Source organism: Geotrypetes seraphini, chromosome 1 (assembly GCF_902459505.1).
Source record: "Geotrypetes seraphini chromosome 1, aGeoSer1.1, whole genome shotgun sequence".
In the NCBI taxonomy this organism is placed as follows: Eukaryota; Metazoa; Chordata; class Amphibia; order Gymnophiona; family Dermophiidae; genus Geotrypetes; species Geotrypetes seraphini.
In genome coordinates this window covers 214,160,605-214,181,018 of record NC_047084.1, presented here as the reverse complement: position 1 = coordinate 214,181,018, position 20,414 = coordinate 214,160,605, and the positions used below count along the sequence as shown (strand labels likewise).

The 20,414-nt window shown below is 41.2% G+C and overlaps 1 protein-coding gene across 2 annotated transcripts in view; it reads left to right on the top strand.

The window, feature by feature from the left end:
• DCUN1D4 (defective in cullin neddylation 1 domain containing 4) overlaps positions 1-20,414 on the top strand; it is a 120,366-nt gene that overhangs the window by 36,596 nt on the left and 63,356 nt on the right. Inside the window, exon 6 of one of the 2 annotated variants that reach the window (XM_033945718.1) lies at positions 3,608-3,678. In XM_033945718.1, the coding sequence (XP_033801609.1) occupies positions 3,608-3,678 (71 nt within the window). Of the gene's footprint in view, positions 1-3,607; positions 3,679-11,336; positions 11,665-20,414 lie in introns of those variants that run through there. The other variant, XM_033945727.1, reaches the window with a different exon arrangement.

The window sequence follows — 20,414 nt, the reverse complement described above, 5'->3', positions numbered from 1 at the left end:
TCCTGCCCTCGACGCAAACCCCCTCCCCCCAACGACCGCCCCCCCCCAAGAACCTCCGCCCGTCCCCCAGCCGATCCGCGACCCCCCTGGCCGACCCCCACGACACCCCCACCCGCCTTCCCCGTACCTTTGTGTAGTTGGGCCAGAAGGGAGCCCAAACCCTCCTGGCCACGGCGACCCCCCTAACCCCCCCCCGCACTACATTACGGGCAGGAGGGATCCCAGGCCCTCCTGCCCTCGACGCAAACCCCCCTCCCCCCCAGCCGACCCGCGACCCCCCTGGCCGACCCCCACGACCCCCCCACCCCCCTTCCCCGTACCTTTGGAAGTTGGCCGGACAGACGGGAGCCAAACCCGCCTGTCCGGCAGGCAGCCAACGAAGGAATGAGGCCGGATTGGCCCATCCGTCCTAAAGCTCCGCCTACTGGTGGGGCCTAAGGCGCGTGGGCCAATCAGAATAGGCCCTGGAGCCTTAGGTCCCACCTGGGGGCACGGCCTGAGACACATGGTCGGGTTTGGCCCATGTGCCTCAGGCCGCGCCCCCAGGTGGGACCTAAGGCTCCAGGGCCTATTCTGATTGGCCCACGCGCCTTAGGCCCCACCAGTAGGCGGAGCTTTAGGACGGATGGGCCAATCCGGCCTCATTCCTTCGTTGGCTGCCTGCCGAACAGGCGGGTTTGGCTCCCGTCTGTCCGGCCAACTTCCAAAGGTACGGGGAAGGGGGGTGGGGGGGTCGTGGGGGTCGGCCAGGGGGGTCGCGGGTCGGCTGGGGGGGCGGTCGTTGGAGGGAGGGGGGTTTGCGTCGAGGGCAGGAGGGCCTGGGATCCCTCCTGCCCGTAATGTAGTGCGGGGTGGGGTTAGGGGGTCGCCGTGGCCAGGAGGGTTTGGGCTCCCTCCTGGCCCGATATTGTTGGGGAGTCGGCGGTCCTTCGGGGTGAGGGTGCGAGTGGTCCTGCCGGGGGGGGGATGTATCGGACGTCGGGGAGTCGGCCGGGCAAGAGGGCTTGGGCTCCCTCTTGCTCCGATCGTGGATGCGGGTGCGGGTGGGAGCGCGTGCGAGCGGTCGTTCGGGGTGGGGGTGCGAACGGTCCTGCTGGGGGGGTGAATCGGGCGTCGGGCGGGGTGGGAACTATGTTTAAAAACTTTTCTATACCGCGCTCAGGCATATAACGCGCGAGGGGTATGCGCGGTACGTAAAATCACGTATAACGCGCGCGTTATATCCGCGAAAATACGGTACTCATGATCATCACTGACTCTTTTTTTGTGAGCTCTTGCAAGCTATTTTACCTTCTTCCTTAGGTAAAAGCTTAAATTTTAAGCCACCTATGATGGAGAATTTATCTACTGTACACAAAATGCAACTTGGCTTGATTTCAGGTTTGTAAAGGAAAGTAGTAAAAAAAATATATCGCAAGTTATATAAAGCTTTCCATCCCAGTGTCAGACAAGTATACAGTATATTGATCTACCTACAGAGCTGATGATCATGCTGTTGCTTCCTTTTCCTGTGTGATTCAAATTTCTCATTGAATCATGCGGGGGGAGGAGGGGTCAATGTGTTCAGCAAAAAGAAAGGCCCCTTAGATGGAATACACATTTTAGTTGAGCTCTGTTCCAGCTTATGTGCTATTATGCCTTCTGTAGAAATTGCACGTTTGATGCTGTTGCTACTACTGGTCTTCAGGAATTGAGTGAATGCTTGGGGATGTCCTTAGGAAATGGGTGAGTGCTTTTAGAGGGAATCACCAATTGAGATGATTTGGGGGATTGGATGAGTGTTTGGGAGGGGGGTCAAAAGAACTTGAGAGCAGGGATTAGGTTGGAGATTGAAAGAACATGAGACTTGGTAGGAGGGTGAGTGGGTTAATGGGTATTTGGTTTGGATGCGTGGGAAATAAGAGATTCAGTATGTACCCAGGAAATTTAAAAAAAAAGAAGTTTTATTGAATTAAATTATCCAAATACAAAAAGTACAACAAATCCAATAATAGTACAGACAATGTAAAGTCATCCACATGGTTTCTTCACGAAAACTTAAAGCTACAAAGTAAGACAAAACAGAGAAAACAAACCTCCCAGCAAGAATTCAGCAGAGCACTATGGCCTCTATGTGACAATTCATCCCAGACAGGAGCCAAATGGAGACCTTCTCCATTGACCTGGTGTTCCCTTTTTTTTTTTACATCCAAATATTCCAATTTTATCAGTGTTCACATTTCATTTCTCCAGAGGGTGATGATAGGTGTTTCAGATTGCCTCCACAGTAAGAGAATACATTTTCTAGCCATTAAAACTTTTTGCAACAACAAATTTCCCCCCCCAAGACAATCTTTAGAGAGTGAACCTGGGAAAAATGCAGAACATCCGCCCTCAAGGGGATCCTTTTATGTAAAATGGTCTGTAAATATAATCTAACAGAGGACCAAAAGGTTTGTATCCTCTCACAAGACCAAAACATGTGACTCAGACCAGCTGGAGTAGAATGACATTTAGGCCATTGAGCATGAGAAGCAAAGCCTGAAACATAGGCATGATATGGAGAGGAATTTATAATGCTGATGTTTAAGATGTTTCATAAGCAAACGTAGACCATCTCCCGAGATCTGTTCCAGAGAGGGAAGGTCCCTATTCCAGACCATAGTCCCAAGGGGTACTAAAATTGCCCAAACTGACCTGATAAAAAGACAAGCTGGCTTTAGTTTGGTGAGATGGAGGAAGGAGTGGCCTAGTGGTTAGCGCTAAAGCCTTAGCACCCTGAAGTTGTGGGTTCAAATCCCACACTGCTCCATGTGACCCTGGGCAAGTCACTCAATCCTCCATTGCCCCAGGTACATTAGAGTTTTGATTTGAAGAGGAGGGGTATGGAGGGGGGTCTGGGTGGCTGAGGCAGGAGGGTGTGGATTTCCCTCTTGATGGAATTATTTTTATTTTAAATTCTGGGTTATGGGCCATTGTCAGGGGGGGAGTCCCAGCATTTTTATGAGCACAGATGTGTATGTGTGTGTGTAACACGCCCACATCTGTGCCCATTAAAGAAAAAAAGATACTACTATTCCTGCTTCGAGCAGCTGCGGCAGGAGGCTATTTCAGCGCTTCTGCCTTCTCTGCGTATGTGTCAGGTGGTTTCTCCAACAACTGATGGGATGGGATTGCAGCGGAATTGCATGTGGAATTTGTTTGAACATCAATCGCCGTTTTCAATTTGGACTTTTACTGGCCCCATAGCGACCCACTGGTTTTTAACTTCAATTTTAGAGTATCTGGGCCTCAGATTCTTAATGGCAGAGACTTTTAAAAAATATGTAGACTGCATAAATAAGTACTTAAAACATTATGCAGTAGTTCAGAGTTTTATGAGGAATCTAAGTTTTCAGTAGCTGCAGAATAATATAGTTTAGGTGTGTTAAACTCATTGTAATGTAGGGCCTTGCTGGGGGGGGGGGGCATGGGTTGAATTAAGAGGTGCAGATCTGCATAATTTTCTATATATTTGCATATAGAATTTAATAAAATGTGTAGCCAGTTTATTTCAGAATTGGTCTTACTTCACAGTTACATTCAAATTAGACTGGGGACTTGCTAAATCATGTTCTTTCTGTTGCAGGTACTGATGATGTTGTAGGCCCCGAAGGCATGGAAAAATTTTGTGAAGACATTGGTGTTGAACCAGAAAATGCAAGTTCTGAAACTTATTCTTTAAATTTCAGTCCTGATGATCCTGTCTCAATTTCTTTTTATCATCTTATGCTGCTTTAATTAACTAGTAGAACAAAATGGTTTACAATTTTAACAAGTCATATTAATTAGTAAAAAATGCCAGAAAAAAATCAAAGGAAGGAACACTCGCACAGAAAGGAACAAGGGGGGATATAGTAGGGGATGGAAGGGAACTAGGAGCCTGAAGTGTATCAAGACATGTCTCTTTTACTGAAATTTGAACACTAATTTGAAAAAAATGAGTTTTCAACATGGTTTTAAAATTTCTATCCAAAAAGTAGGCTGATGTTAGACCTTTTTGGAAGGGAATAGTGTGTTACACAAGTTTTTTGAAGTGACGTTTTAAAATTTCTGTGACAGCATAGGCTGGTAGAAAACAAATTCCATAAAGATGGTGCAAGAAAATAAAATGCAGAATGACACATGGGTTCCCATCGAGCATATTTTAGTGAGGGAAGGACTAATCTGCGAGTCAATATAGCATGATGTTCTTGTGGAAGTGGGGGAGTTATTGTTTCTGACTCACAAATTGTATTACATTATCTTAAACTTAATCCTGAATTGGATAGGGAGCCAGTGCAGTTTGAGTAGTGGTGTCAGGTGGTTTTACCTTCTGGCATTCAGTAAGAGGCAAGCAGCTGTTTTCTGAGGCATCTGAATACATTTCAACTGGAACTGATGTGTTCCATTTCATCCTGCTAGACTGGTCCAGACCAATTGGTTATGTTTTCCTACCAACAGATGAGTGTAGAAAAGCTGAACTCTTCAAATAAAAGGTGTGGTACAGCCTGAATTGTAAGTACCTTTTTTGCATGCAGGAGATGGTGCAGGTTGGACTAGTGCTGCAGGATTCTTTAGCATAAGCCTCTGGCCCAGGACTGTGTTTCTAGAGGTTGAGTTCCTTGGCTGGTGTTCATCTCTTGGGTTGGTCCACGAATCTTCTTCTGTTTCAACTTGAGGAGGTCTGACCCTCTATAGCAATGGTTCCCCAAACCTTTCCTGGGGAAGACCCCAGTAAGATTTTCAAGAATATCTATGATGAATATTCATGAGACATTTGCATGCAGTGGAAGAGGTGCATGCAGGTCTCATGCATATTTATTATGGATATCCTGAAAACCTAATTGGCCAGGGCAGGTTTGGGAACAATCAGGTTTATTCAAAAATTTGATTTACCACCTTATCAAAATTCAAAGCGGTTTTACATAATATAAAAACAAAGTATAAAAAGAACGTACGTTAAAAACAAATTACAAATAATGCTACAAACAATCAAACGCACTGACAAACATTAACTTACCGGTACGGGATGGAAAAGGGCAGAAATACAATTTGTAAAAAGAGAAAGCAGGGGAGAAGGACCAGAACAAAAGGAAGGAGAACAATAAAATAAATAGTCTAGTATTTTGTAAAATAGGCTAAAATGATTAAAAAATGGCATGGAACAGGTTTCCATTACCATCCTTAGAAGGACTATTATACACCGAAAGCATCTTTTAAAAAGAAAGGCCTTCAAGTTACTTTTAAATTTATCAAGGGATGTAATTTCTCTTATATAATTTGGTGCTGAATTCCAGATAGTATGAGCCATAACAGATGGATAGCAAGTTTTGGTTAGATGAACGTAATGTACGATGGGGGGTATGGGGGATAAGTAGCCTGTCAATAAAATCAGGTTGGCCGGAAGTTATGGTCAACTAGCTTGCCCTTCCAAGTGAGAGCCTAAGGGGGTTCTGCCAGCAGGCAAGTTCTTTTTCTCCCAACCCCCCTTGCCATTTCTCCTTCTGCAGACTTCAGAGGAGTTTTTAGGAGAATCATAAGGAGCTGCCTACTAGCAATAAACTTGCTACAAAACCCTCTCCACAAAGGAACAATTCTTAATTGGAGAGGGGTGACTTGAGAGCTGGTGGGTCTGCAGTGCTGCAGCTCCTACTGTCCAGATATGATGGGAGAGCATTGGAATCTGTGTTAGATTGCTTCAGGAGCTGGTTTTGAAGGGGCATGGTGTGGATGAATTTTAGCAGGAACAGCAACCAGTGTGCTGCTGGACTTCCAAAATTCCACACAACAGTACCAATTGGCATTGGCAGCTAGAAAGGCTCTCCCACCTTGCTGGAGTGTAGGCCCATGGGAGTAGTTGCAGAGGGCCCCTCAGTGGTCCTGGTATTTCACTTTTTATTCGTCCCTTGCGGAATTCACAGAAGGGGCTCTTTTTGGGGCTCCAGGCCCTAGTAGGGTCCATGATGGTCTAATAGTGCAATAGGGGATTGGATGCCTTGTCTGTGGAGGCCATTGGCCAAGTGATGGCTCAGATGGTGAGCAGGACCTAATCCTGCCTGTGTTCTCCATGGAAGAAACCTGGGGGTTAGGGAGGGAAAATGAGCAGTTGGCATTCAAATAGAGGTGCTGTTGCTGGGAGATTTCAACTTGCTTGATATGGATTGGAAGATCCCATCTGCAGAATCAGAGAAGCAGTGAGATCATAGATGCCTTTCAAAGTGCTTTGCTCAGACAAATGGTGATAGAACCCACAAGGAAACGGGTGACTGGATCTAGTGCTCACAAATGGAGAAAAGTGATCATCATACTATATAGTTTGATATAAGAGTAAAAGCAGAGTGCAGATGTACAAAACTCAAAGTACTGGATTTCAGACATGCTGATTTTGGTAAAATGTCATTGTCAGCTCATCAACAGTTTGTTGTTTGTGCCTGAAGTTTGGTCTGCGGACCTGCAAAGCACGCAACTAACCACTGACTGACTTCCAACTGGGTGTGGAAGCACTCAAGCTGGACCTGTAAAATGTGGGAAAAGGTGCTTTTCAGTGATGAAGGCCTTCTGCCTGTTTCCTGAGTGCCTCAATCTCACTGTGAAGCATCTTTGAAGGTTGTGGTCTGGGGCTGCATAGCTGCCATTGGCATTGGATGTCTACACATCATTGATGGAATGGTCAACGGGAACAAGTACTTCACAATACTGCAAAAGTGCATGGTGCCATCACCTCAGCAGCTGTTTCCTGACCCAAGATAATGCACCTTGCCACCACTCCAAACAGTTGATCGACTGGAAGCATCAGAACAACATTGAGTCATTCATCGACAGGCTTGCCCAATCTCCAGATCTGAATCCGATCGAGAACTTGTGGCATAAAGTGGCCTGGAAGATATCCAAGAGACATCCAACATCAAAATGTGGGTTGAGTTTCAGTCACTCATTGCTTCATGATCACCTTATCAAATTGGTTCATTCAGTGCTGACACAGTGCAGAGAGGTGATCAAGAACAGATGGTGGCCCACCAAATACTGATTAGTATCCAGTGCACAAATGATTAGTGATCTTTTAATTTTTCAGGACACACACCAAACTCAACATATATCAAATACACTATGTGTCCCTATATTTTATAAGAAGTATTTTAGGATCATCAGAGGTATCCATTGTGAGCCATTTGTATCAAATTCTTGAAACCAGATTCACCAGCACTTTTTCATCGATCCCCTTTATTTCTTTTTTTATATATATCTTTTTCCTATTTACTGCATCCCTGTATCATAATTTTCACATTATCTCATATTTGGGGGCTCTTATTCACCGACATGATACACGTTTCACGACTAATTGTCTCAAGGTATTAAACCCTACAAAATAAAAGGCGAACAGCCTTACATTCACCTCGTTATAGGTATATAGGTGTGTGTATGTATGTATGTATGTATGTGTATGTATGTATATATGTGTGTGTGTGTATGTATGTGTATGTATATATATATATATATATATATATATATATATATACTAGTGTTTAAGCTCGTTAGATTAACGGGTGCTAGATGACCGCCTCTCCTGCTTTTGAACCTGGGCAGAGGCAGAGCCGGGGCGGGAGGGAGTGACGGTGGGAGAGCAATTTTAAAGCCTCGGCAGCGGTGGCTCCTTGACCAATCCGCGCTTACAACGTCCCCACAGTCGCAGTCTGGCTAGCTCCCCCACCAAAGCCCTTCGCAGCGGCAGTCCCTCCCGCATCCGTCCCCGCGTCCCAAGCCTCTCCGAAGGGCGGCTCCCACGAAAATGGTGGCCCTCTGTCCAAAGCCGCGGCAGCAGCCTCCCTCAAGACACATTTCAAATCTGACATATTGTAATCACAAAACAGAAAATAAAATTATTTTTCTTACCTTTTGTTGTCTGGTCATTATTCATACCATGTAGGGGTCCCAGGCTATGGTTGGCTTTTGATAACTCGCTTGCCAGGGCCCCTTCTTTCTTCTTCCCTCCCTCCATCCCTGCAGCTGAAGCCAGGCACCTCCCCCCAGTGGTCTGAGACAGGAGGGAGCAGTTAGGAGAGGGTCTGAGGGCAAAGAGGGGCTCAACAGCGCACAACCACCTTTTCTTCCCTCCCTCCATCAGGTGCAGTGAATCCACCAATGTTAAAAGGAGCCGCGTCGAAATCGGAGGCCTGCCACTGCCGTAGCACTTTCCCCTCTGCCTTGGTCCCGCCCCTTCTCTGACATATGGGACCACGGCAGAGGGAACGTGTTACGGTGGCGGCAGGGCTCCAATTTCAAAGCAGCTCCTTTTAACATAGGCGGAGCTGAACTGTACCTGATGGAGGAAGGGAAGGAATGGTGGGGCAAATTTCGGCAACGGCAGGAATTGTTTGGCGGGCCAAGCACCGTGAAACTTTGTTTCTTTAGGCAGCCCCAGTTGTTTACTTGGATTCAATGTCAGCATTAGGGTTCGCCGGCCGCCGGGTGAGGAAGGCCGCCACCGCAGCCTCGCGGCTAGGTAGGGGGACAACAATGGCGCTTATGCTCAAGCCCCCGCCGCAGCTCCTCTCTTGATCCTGGTGCGGTTCGAGAGAGGAGTTGTGGCGGCGGCTTGAGCATAAGCGCCATTGTTGTTCCCCTACCTAGCCGTGAGGCTGCGGCGGCCTTCCTCACCCGACTCTCACGGCTGGCGGCCGGCGAACCCTAATGCTGACATTGAATCCAAGTAAACAACCGGGGCTGCCTAAAGAAACATGGTAATCATATTCTGTCCTGAAAGCCCCCGCTGCAGCTCCTCTCTCGATCCTGCTGCAGTTCGAGAGAGGAGCCGTGGCGGCAGCTTGAGCATAGTGCACAGTGAGAGCCAGGGGCGCGCATGCGCAGTCGTGTTTTCGCGACGGGATCAGGGAACACGTTTTTTTAGTGCGCATGCGCGGCCTAGCATTTTATTATATTAGATATCTCAATCAGCTTATGTTACATTTATTTATTGGTACATACCACTTCTGCATCCTGTTTCATTCATCTGAATAACAAGTAAACATGGCGAGGTGTTCTTTTGAAACTTTCAAACCACGCCTTCGGCCATGATGTAATAGAGTGGGCAGTGCTAGTCTGATCCAATGAATGTTGAGAAATCTATCTCGTTATTGAGCCCTGCCAGTTCCACAGCGTTTAGTCTAAATATCCCCAACTCTTCTTTATAGTTCAATCTTTGTAAAACATTGCCACCCTTCCACCCTCTTTCCACTGAATCTATGATCTGCTATTGAATTTGATCTGTTGAATGATTACAATCAAACCAGTGCTGTACCAATGGGGCATCCATTACCTTAGTGGTAATTTTTAATTTATGCTCGGTAAGCCTGACACTTACCGTTCTGTTAGTTCTCCCCACGTATACCTTCAGGCAAAGACAACTATAGAGAAGTGAACTATAGAGAACAGTTGTGGATATTTAGGCTAAATGCTGTGGAACCGGCAGGGCTCAATAAAGAGAAAGAGTGAGCAATGCTAGTCTGATGGCCGAAGGTGGGGTTTGAAAGTTTCAAAAGAAAGCCGTAGCCCTTGTTCAGATGAATGAGACATGACGCAAAAGAGGTATGTGATGAATGAGACATGACGCAAAAGAGGTATGTATCAACAGATAAATGTAACATAAGCCGATACATTCACCGCATTATAGGTATATATGACAGGTCTCCTTTTATTTTGTAGGGGTTAATATCTTGAGACAGCTAGTCGTGAAACGTGAATTCATGTCTGTGAATAAGAACCCCCAAATATGAGATAAGTTGGCTACTTTAAATATATTAAATGTGAAAATTGTGACACGGGGATGCAGTAAATAGTAAAAAATAAAAAAGAAGAAAAAGATAAAATAAATAAGGGGATTGATGAAGTGCTGGTGAGCCTAGTTCCACCAAATACTGAGCCATCCATCACTTACACACAAAATAGCTACTTAAAGAATATGAAAGATAGATGACGTTCGTATGTACTTTTTTGGGCCAGTGAAGTACATTACTTGATTTAAGCAGATAAACCATTAACATGGCAACTTTAACAAACTCAGAAATTTAAGGCCAAGCTAGAATAAAAAGTTGATTTTAATAGCCAAATGTATCCCTTATAATGTGGGTCAACAAAAAATTTAATAGGTCAGAAAGTTGAAAGAATACAAAATTCAGAAGGTGTTCCAGACTTATACACATCACTGTACATTGATATGGCTTATCTTTCAATGTTTATGATACCTATAAGTCTACAGTAGCTTGTTAAATTTTTATCCTTATTTTATTTGGGAGTTTTTTTTCTGGTGTTTAAAAACAAAACCATCTTTTTCATGAGTTTGAAAAATGCTCTTTCTAATAGAGTTGGTTTGAAAATTTTTCTAGATGACATTGTTGTAAAAGCTGGTTAAAAATATCCAATTTTTCATGTTTTTCAAAAAATCACAAAATCTAAAGTGAAATTGTAAAGTAACAAGATTAGCCTTTTACGTGTGTCTGTTCAAAAAATAAAAATCTATATTAGTTCTTTTGAATAGATAGTAAAAGGTTGTATAAGATCGACTTGTTTCATTTGTTTTCCTAATATAACCAAGGAAATATTTTGACTCAAATTTGCAAAAATTTTGCAGGGTCGAAGTATGGCATCAAACAAAAATGTATATCTCCACAAGTATTCCACTGGCGAATCTTAAAACTTTACCAAAGTTAGTTTGAGCCATGTAAGATTCAGCATACAAAGTTTCTTCAAAATCTGTAATGGTGAGGTGGGGCACTTTTCTAAAATTAAACCACTTAACATGGAATGACCCGATTGGGAAATTTTTTAAAAAAGCCAGATGACTTCAGATTAATCTTGCAGTCAGTGCTAACTGAAAATCCACGTCTCTCATGCATGCAAAACACAGACTTTCGTCCAGTATAGAATAAATACAGGCAGTCCCCTAACAACGAGTTATGTTTTTAAAGCTGTTCTTAAGTAGGATTTGTATATATCTCAGACTGTAGATTTTAAGATTCTTGCTGCTTATCTCTTCTCCCAGCTGATTAAAGGACCAACTTTCCCTTCCACACACTGTTCTTAATGTGACCATGCATCATCCCTGAATCTGCTGCTGGAGAAGTATAGGAGTCTATGCCAGTGGAAATACTGCCGAGTCCCCTTCTTTGTCTGCACTTGTTGGCAGAAACATTCACAGCTTTCTCGCAATGAACGAGATCAGTCTAAGGAAATGCTTACCACAGCTTATTCTGTATGTATGGGTGTATTTGCTTTATGGTGATGTTTTTGTTGATGTGGTATTGAATGTAAACTGTATTGTGATGTTGATGTGGTATTGAATGTAAACTGTACTGTTACATTTTGTATGTAAATGTGTAACTCGCCCTGGATAAGGGCGGGGGATAAACAAACAAACACAGGTCTAAGCTCACTTGCTGTGCAGGCACACAATGGAGAAGAGACGACTAAGGGGGCATATGATACAGGTTTACAAAATACTGAGTGGACTAGAGTGGGTAAACGGTTGATAAAATAAGCTTTATCCGTTATTTAGCTCTCAGCTGTGGCAAAGGCAGTGGTGGCAACGTTCCTCTGACATCATCTTCAACCTGCCTTAATTACCAGAGCGCCCGGAAGTGAAATCAAATGACGTCGCGACTGCGTTTTTAAGTACGAGTCATACTTAAGTCAGCATTTGTAACTCGGGGACTGCCTGTAACCATGAACTAAAAATTAAACTGAACCCCCAAGAAGCCAGATTCTGCAAACAGTGCAACACTAGAGAGAAATAAACTGTGCATGTTCCCCTGTACTTTGCAAAACATAAAGATAATTTTTGAAATTTACATACACTGATATATTCCAGACACGCAACATTACAAACTAACAAATAAAACAAAAAATGGAAAATACAGTAAATGCTGTATATCCTGTTCTTTCCTGAGGAAAGTGGTTTTGGCATCTTTTTATTGGACCCATTTCAATAACACTTCATTTCCATTTTCAGTTATTAACTTTGTATTATTAACATCTACACTATCTTAAATGGAAAATAAAATTCTTTTTTTCTACCTTTCCTTTTTTTTTTTATTGGGTTGGTTTCAGTCTCTGGCTTCTGCTTTCCTTTTTTCTCTTAACTCTTGCCAGGATTTCCTGTCTGTCCTTTTTCTCTAATCCTTTTTCTTTCAGCTTTCTTCAGTTTATTTTCTGCCTCTGTCTATTTCTTTCCACCCAGTCCTCAATTTCCCTCTTTTCACTGTCTACCTGTAGCATGCCACTTCTTTCCTTCACGCCATCTGAGCTGAAGCTTATCCCAGAGGATCTCGGAGAGATAAACTCACTGAACTTGTAACCTGTAATATTACCAGGCTGGACTCTGTGATTCTTTAAACAAGTTTTCTTTAATAAAACTTAAAGAAATAATAAACTTAAAATTCTGATGACCTCCAAGGATTCCTTCTCTCACAGAATCCTCGCTTCATCCAGCACTTCCTCTGATAAGGCAAGCTGAAAGTGTTTTAGCACAGACTCTGCTGGGTAATACTGTACTCTAACTTATTCAACCAAGCTGTAATTAGACTAGCAGTTACAAAGGTATAAACTTGATGGGACAACAGTTCTTTGTAAGCCATGTGCTAGCTAACAACGGAGTCTTCTTTTCTACACACACACACACACAAGAAGAAGCAGGAAAAGGGAGGCCGCAGCAATGCACAATGGGAGCATGGGGGCTTCAGCTTACTGAGCCCACAGCAGTACACACTGTTTAACTGCTCTTGTGAATGTAAGGGCAGAACACCAGCTCTCTCATTCCCCCAGTATCTCTCTAACTCTATCCTCTTCCTCCCTCCATCCAGCATATGCCCATTTTTCTTTAGCCTCTCCTTCCATCCAGCATGCACCCTCTTTTTCTCTACTTCCTTCCATCCAGTAACTGCCCCCTGGCATTCCCACTGTTGCTTTTCCAAAACAGCAGCAGCAGTGGCAAATTCAGATACAGCTATCATGGGACCTCCTTGTACATACCCATGGCTACCAGCTCTGCCCTGGAACAAGAAGTGATATCAAAGGTGGTGAACTGACAGTCCTGGATATATACAGGAAAGTTCTGGGCAGCAGCAGTGATGGAAGATGGCAGAATGGTGGTCCCAGTGTTCTGGCTGTGTGACTCTACCAAAAGATGCACACCTATTCAGCTTAGAGGAAACAGTGCTCTTGACTCTGATCTTAGAGAAGACCCTATATCAATTGTATTTCCTACCCATCTACCTATCGCTTCCTGTTAGTCTAGCCCAACATGTCTTATATCTGTTACACCATTTGTTTAAAGTTGTTTTATCTTCCTTTTTTTTTTTTTAATAAGATTTGTGTTGTTATTGGCGGTTTGATTTTTATTCCCCTTTATATTTTATCTGTAAACTTGCTTAGAAGTTTGATAAGCGACAGAATCAAATTTTAATGAAAACTTGAAAACCCTCAAAACTTTTGGTCTAGGCAAATTAGGTTTCCCCTTATTCAAAATATTTCCATAAGGTGGCCAGTCAGATTCTGAAATTCTAATTTTAATTGTGCAGCAAATCCTGTTGCATCCCAATATCAGGTCCCCTAGCCTCTATAGCATGGATGGTAACTACAACTACCTTGAATCTGCCTAATAGTGTGTTGCAGGCCTTTTTGGCTTCAGCTGGAGGATGTCTGTAGCTTAGTGTGGCAGTGAGCACCTAGTTCCCTTTTCTTGACTTGCACAAACTACTTGAATACCTTTTGTCATTTTTGGGAACTTAGTATGTATCACCAGCACAAAGAAGGTAAACTTATCTTTTAAACCTTTAGTTTGTTGGTATTCACTGCCAGTTCTTAAATGCTGTTAATGGATCAAGTTTTCAGAATACCATATCAAATATGCATCAGAGACTTGCATGCTTATGATCTCTCATGCATCTTTGTAGAGATTTCCTGAAAGCATGATTTGTTGGTGGACCCCGGAGTTGTCTTAAAGGGCTGTGACACCCTGAGCCAACTATCGGCTTGGCTCCCTGGTTCAAATTTTGATTCAGGAACGCCACATTCCCTCAGTCTACCTTTTAAATGTAGTTGTCCCCTCATGAGTACCAGCAGCATTTTACTTAATGCTGTCTACACAGCCCTGAAGTTATCCTTTTGCCATGTCCAGCCCCCTTTCATGTAACTTCTGTTTCTGCAGAGGCACAGATGAGGGAAGATGCCAGGGCTGGTGCTCGGGGAGAACAATCGCATATAAAGGTAGACTAGGAGAGATGGCCTGAAAAAGAGGGGGCTTGTCTGAACTGGGGACTGATGAGGCAGATGTTGATGCTCTGAACTAGTGTTTTGAGTCAGCCCTGGTGGCCCCCCCCCCCAAGGACTGGGAGTAAATAAGGCTTTAGTTCTTTTGTGAAGGGTTTGCTGTTCACTTTCTAGCAAACCACTTGTGGTGTCTTAGAATCCTCTGTGTTCTAACCCAGCTGATGAAGGCTCCCTTTTAAGCTGCTAGATTCCTATGAACGGAATGCCTGACCTGGGAGATCTTATTTTGGTGACGGTGAACTCTGTCTGCAGAGTTCATGAGCTCCAGGCTTTGGAGACTGATCACACTATATGAAATTTTCCTTTATTGGGTAGTTTTGTAGTACCTCCAGAAGATTCACCTACCTTCCGATAACCTTCCCCCAAATTACCCACCTTAACACCTTCCAATTAAACAAATACCATAAATAGATTGTAACCTACCCTCTCTAACTGCATTCCATATGTATTTTTCATACAGTTCTTCACTGTCAGTTTAATTTCCATCCTATAAGTTCACATAGAATTTTTCTTTTTTCAACCATCTTTATTTTCTCTTCTTTATTAATTTCCAGGTACTTTAGTTAGATTGTGAGCCTTCGGGACAGTAAGGGAATTTTTTAAGTACCTTCTTACTTCTCATTTATAATCTTAATGTATATTTTCTTCAAACCGCTTAGAACCTAACGGATGTAGCGGTATATAAGAAATAAATTACATTACATTACATTACATATGTGCCATAATTCCTGGCCAGTGCAATGTTAGATTTCTACCTTAAACAGTTTGTGCTTCCCCAAGTCACATACTGCAACATGTACTTTGAACAGTTTGGATTGTAAAAAAGCTTAGCATTCTGTTTAGAGTAGACTAAAGTCCTTAGAAAATCAATCTAGCTTTTGTTGTTTGTTCCCTACAAGCCTGGGCTTGCCATTATCAAATACTAATTGGCTAGAGCAGGGTTTCTCAACTCGGTCTTCAGGGCACACCATCATCAGGTTTTCAGGATATTCAGAATGAGATTTGCATCCTGAGGAAGTACATGCATATTCATTGTGAATATCCTGAAAATCTGATGGGACTTGATTTGCCCTAAGGACTGGATTGAGAACTCTTGCTCTAGCCAATTAGTATTTTTTTTTTTTTTAATTTTAATCTTTATTCATTTTATAAACCAACCCAAGTGCATCATATTATCAACAGTTAACAATATAGACAGCACTTAATGCCATCAAATGATATAATAAGTACATATCCCCAGCACACCCACCCTTTCATACAGTATAAGAACAATACAAATGATCAAGGTAAACAAATTACAACAAATAATTAATTAAATACATATCCACCCACCCTTCCTGGATAATCAACGGGCAAAACTAGTAATCGATCTTTACAAAATTTTGTCAATGGGTCCTAAACCTCCTTGAATTTCTTATAATGTCCCAACTGTATTGCACTCATACGTTCAAATGGCTGCCTGATGCCCCAGCAAATCTGTCTGGAAGCACAGACCTGTACTGAGGTTTTAAATTGTGCCAATCGGGGAACCCCTTCTGAATGGCCTGCTTCAACTGCAACCACTTATACTTGAGACTTTGTGATACCAAATGCTTGTTGCAATTGTGAAAAGTCAAAGCATCTTTCCATCTAACAGCCCGCCTGCAGCCAGTGCTTCCAGAGGATCTTAGACTTGCCAATTTGAATTTTGGAGTTCAACCATAAGGATTGACACGTGAATAAATGAATCGGAATAGGTATTAAGTTATTAATAAATTTCAATGTCTGCCATGTAGCAAATAAAATTCTATTGTCCTTATAAATCCTAGGTAACTTGATGCTTAAAATGTGACACAATCACAATGGGGACAGGAGTTGCCATTCTAAGTAAAGCCAATCAGGGAGATGTTCCTTGAGCTCAGGACGGATCCAATACATACCCTGATGCAGTATATAGGCCTGATGGTACCTATAAAAATTTGGGAAATATACCCCACCCGCCACAATTGGTTTTTGTAAAGATACTAAAGCAATTCGAACAGTTTTACCCAGCTAAATAAATTTAGTAAGAATACTATTTAATTTCTTATAAAAGGATCCCTGAAAATAAACTGGCAACATACCCATTTGGTATTTAGTATTTGACAATGGCAGTCCCAAGTTTATAGGGAACAAAACAACAAAAGCTGAATTGACTTTCTATGGACTCTAGTGCACTCCATAAGAGCATAAGAATAGCCTTACTGAGTCAGACCAATGGTCCATCAAGCCCAGTCATCCATTCTCACCGTGGCCAATCCAGATCACTAGTACCTGGCCAAACCCAAATAGAAGCCTAAACTTGCTCACTCTTTCTTTCTTTTTTTTTTATAATCCAGAATGTGTAAAGTACATGTTGCAGAAGGTGACTTAGTTCTGTAATTATTTTTCCCTAACTGGTTATGGTAGACATCTAATATACTACAAACCCACCCAACTTCACTTATGGCTAAGCCGACCTAACTTCTCTGAGTGTCTGAGCTATAACCACTGCAGCTGGCGCTAAAAAATGCTAGCGCAGCTTTGTAAGGGGGGGGTTTAGAGCAGTGTTTCCCAAGTCTGTTCTTGAGTACCCCCTTTGCTTGTCAGGTTTTCAGGATATTCACAGTGAATATGCATGAAAGATTTGCATACAATGAAGGCAATGTATGCAAATCAATGTTATGCATATTCATTGTAGATATCCTGAAAACCTGACTGGCAAGGGGATACTCCAGAATTGACTTGGGAAACACTGACTTAGAGCTGTGGCATCCTACTTAGGCTTTGGTCCATATGTTCACATCTTATCCTTTGGAAAAGGAATCATACACACCCCTCCCCCGCAGACATTATGATGTCCAGATAGTTAAAATTGGACAACACCTAAGGATTCGCACATGTGAAAACTTACATTGGTAAACCTCTGAGAAAGCAAAGCAGTTATTATCTGAGCAGTATCTTCCATGGGCAGTAGGCTAAGATATTGTGTAATCTTCCCTTTGGCGTTGTACTTCATATTAAGAAGTAAAAACTGGGGGGGGGGGGGCGTGGCTTGGAGCACGCAAAATGGTCGCATAGCAACAGAGCTCCCTGAACTCAGACAACTAAAGGAAAGGAAACAGCTGCTAAGAATCGCTCACCTGCGTTATAAAAACAAAAAATAACTTCTGAAATGGCTACCACAAGGCAAGGCAAATCGGAGAAGCCGTGCACTTCCGGTGTATCGGCAAAAAGATCTAAAGTGACTCCGGTGTCGCCGTCGAGTGTCCCGATCCCGTTGGAAACAGAGGAATTCTCAGATAAAGCAGATATAATGGCAGAGCTATTTAAAATTAAATTAATGCTGACAGACAACGCTGGCAAAATTTCAGAGGTAAAGGAGGAGGTGCTGGGTCTGAGGCAGGAGATCCAGACTGACAGGCAGAGGATGTCTGTGATTGAGGAGAGAATTGAACTGATGGAAACTGTCACACAAAAGTGTGACAGTGAAAGACAAAATGTAGAAAGCTTGAAAAATCAGCTGATAGATTTGGAGAATCGGGGGAAAAGGAAGAACATCAGAGTGCTTGGACTGGCTGAAAATCTTGAAGGGGGAGACACTGTACAGTTTTTAGAGAACTTACTACCTAAACTGTTACAGTTAAACTCCAAGTGGCCGTTGGAAATAGAACGGGCACATAGAATCCCTTCAAAAAAACCAGTGAATCAGAATGGCCCCAGACCCTTGATTTTTAAAGTTTTGAGATACCAGCAAGCTTTAGAAATCCTGAAAGTAGCAAAAGCGAACAAAAATTTAAATTATAAAGGGTCTAAATTGTTATTGGTTCCAGACTTTGCAAAACATACTGCAAACATCAGAAAGCAGTTTCTTATGCTGAGGCAGCAGTTGAAAGAAAAAGGTTACATGTATGGCTTGTACTATCCATCTACAATGCGAATATCTACTGGAAATAAGTCCTGGTATTTTCAAGACCTTGCAAAACTTAAAGAATTTCTATCACAAGAGGAACCGATGTCTACATAAAGGAAAATTGATTAAAGGAAAAAGAGAAAATGGAGAAGACTCATTTTGAAGAGAAGAAAAGAGGGGGGGAAAAAAAAGGAAGACAGAAGGAAAAAAAAAAAGGAAGTGGATTGATACTGGTCCAAGTTATTTTTACTGCATTTTATTGCAGATGAAGAGCTTTTGACTAATTTTTCAATATTGTGAATTTACTGATACATTTTTAATTTAACAAGAAATTAATTATCTATGAGAGATATTATAAATATAATATATATATTTACCTAACTACTAATTACTAACCATCCTGAATACCAATAATTGATTAATATGAGGAAATAAATATAGGATATTACATATGTCAAAAGGGATTATTAATAAAATAGGAAATAATTTTAGACTTTTATTAATAAATATGAAAATATATATTTTATTCAAATATTTATTTATATTGAATATATTATGATTGATTTTTAAATAAGAATGTTATAAATAAATTGGTTAGATGCTAATATTAGTAATATATTAACGCTATGAATGAATATATTTAAATTAACAATGAATATTTAATATACATGGAATTATAGTTAAAATTGAAAATGTTAACAAAATATTAAGATAGGATATATATACTTTGAAAGGAAGATATATTTATAATTTATATGAATTAATTAAGTATGATTCTTAATATAATGATATATTTTACCTAGATACTAATTGATATGAAATACAAAAATTATTAAATAAAGGGTTCAGTCTGGGAATTGGGTTTTTTAAAGAAGAGATAATTACTAAGGAGATAAAGATTTTTAAGATACTATTATTTATATGAATAATTTATATGAATGAAAATTTATTTGAATAGTTATATTTGAATTCATTATAGATAATTTTATGTTATTTGCTACAATGAAATATTAATATTAATGATAATAATTATTAATTGAATGATTGAATATGTATGGATAGAAATAATGAAATATTAAATATGTGGGGGAAAAAAGAATAGCTGAATTTTTGAGAGATATTCATTCAATATGGAGGGATATTAGTTGTCTGGGGGAGGGGGTTTAGGGTCTGCTATACCAATGTGTGTTCCAGATCAGACAATGATTATGGGGGGGAGGGGAGGGAGCATAGAGAGAGGGAGGGGGGTTCACAGTAATAATATATTGATGAGGATTGAAAATGGGATAAATGTAAAATTTGAATTTTTCTTTTATAATCTTATTTTAGGGGGGGAAAGGGATGGGGGAATTGGATGAATGAATTATATTTACTTAATGTGCTGAGGTCTGGTCATCTTTTTTATTTTAGAAATATTTGCTAAAATTTAATTATAAAATAGATGGATATAAAAATTTATTCTATTAACGTCAATGGTTTAAATCATCCTATTAAGAGAAAGAAAGTACTAACGTTCCTTAAAAAGCAAAATGCGGACATATATTTTATTCAAGAGTCGCACCTTTCTGATATTGAATCTAAAAAGTTATCTGGGGGTTGGATTTCTAAATGCTTCTTTGCACCTGCAATGGGGAAAAAAGCTGGGGTTGCTGTCCTGATAAATAGGAAGTGCAATGCTGATTTCAAATTAATAAACTATGATCCTTTAGGAAGATGGGTGTATATCAAAATGGTTCTGGGAAATACAACCCTGGATTTATTAAATTTATATGCTCCTAATTCGAATCAAATGGAGTTTTTCAAACAAGTTCAACAATTACTGTTACCACTGGCTACTTCTAATTTAATCGTAGCAAGGGATTTCAATGCTGTAATGGATCCAATTTTGGATAAGAGACCAAGTAGAATTATGAAATCGTTAGGTTTAGATAATTTGGTTCAATCTTGTAATTTAGTTGATATATGGCGTCTTCTTCATTTTAATGATCAGGAATTCTCTTTTTGTTCTCAGGTCCATAAATCTTTCTCACGAATTGATTATATATTCGTGTCTAATAATATAGCGCAGCGAGTGATGAATGCAGTTATTGATCCCATTATAATTTCAGACCATGCTGGTGTGTGGATTGACTTTATGAATAATGATATAGTACATTTCGATCCAATTTGGAGATTTGATAATGCT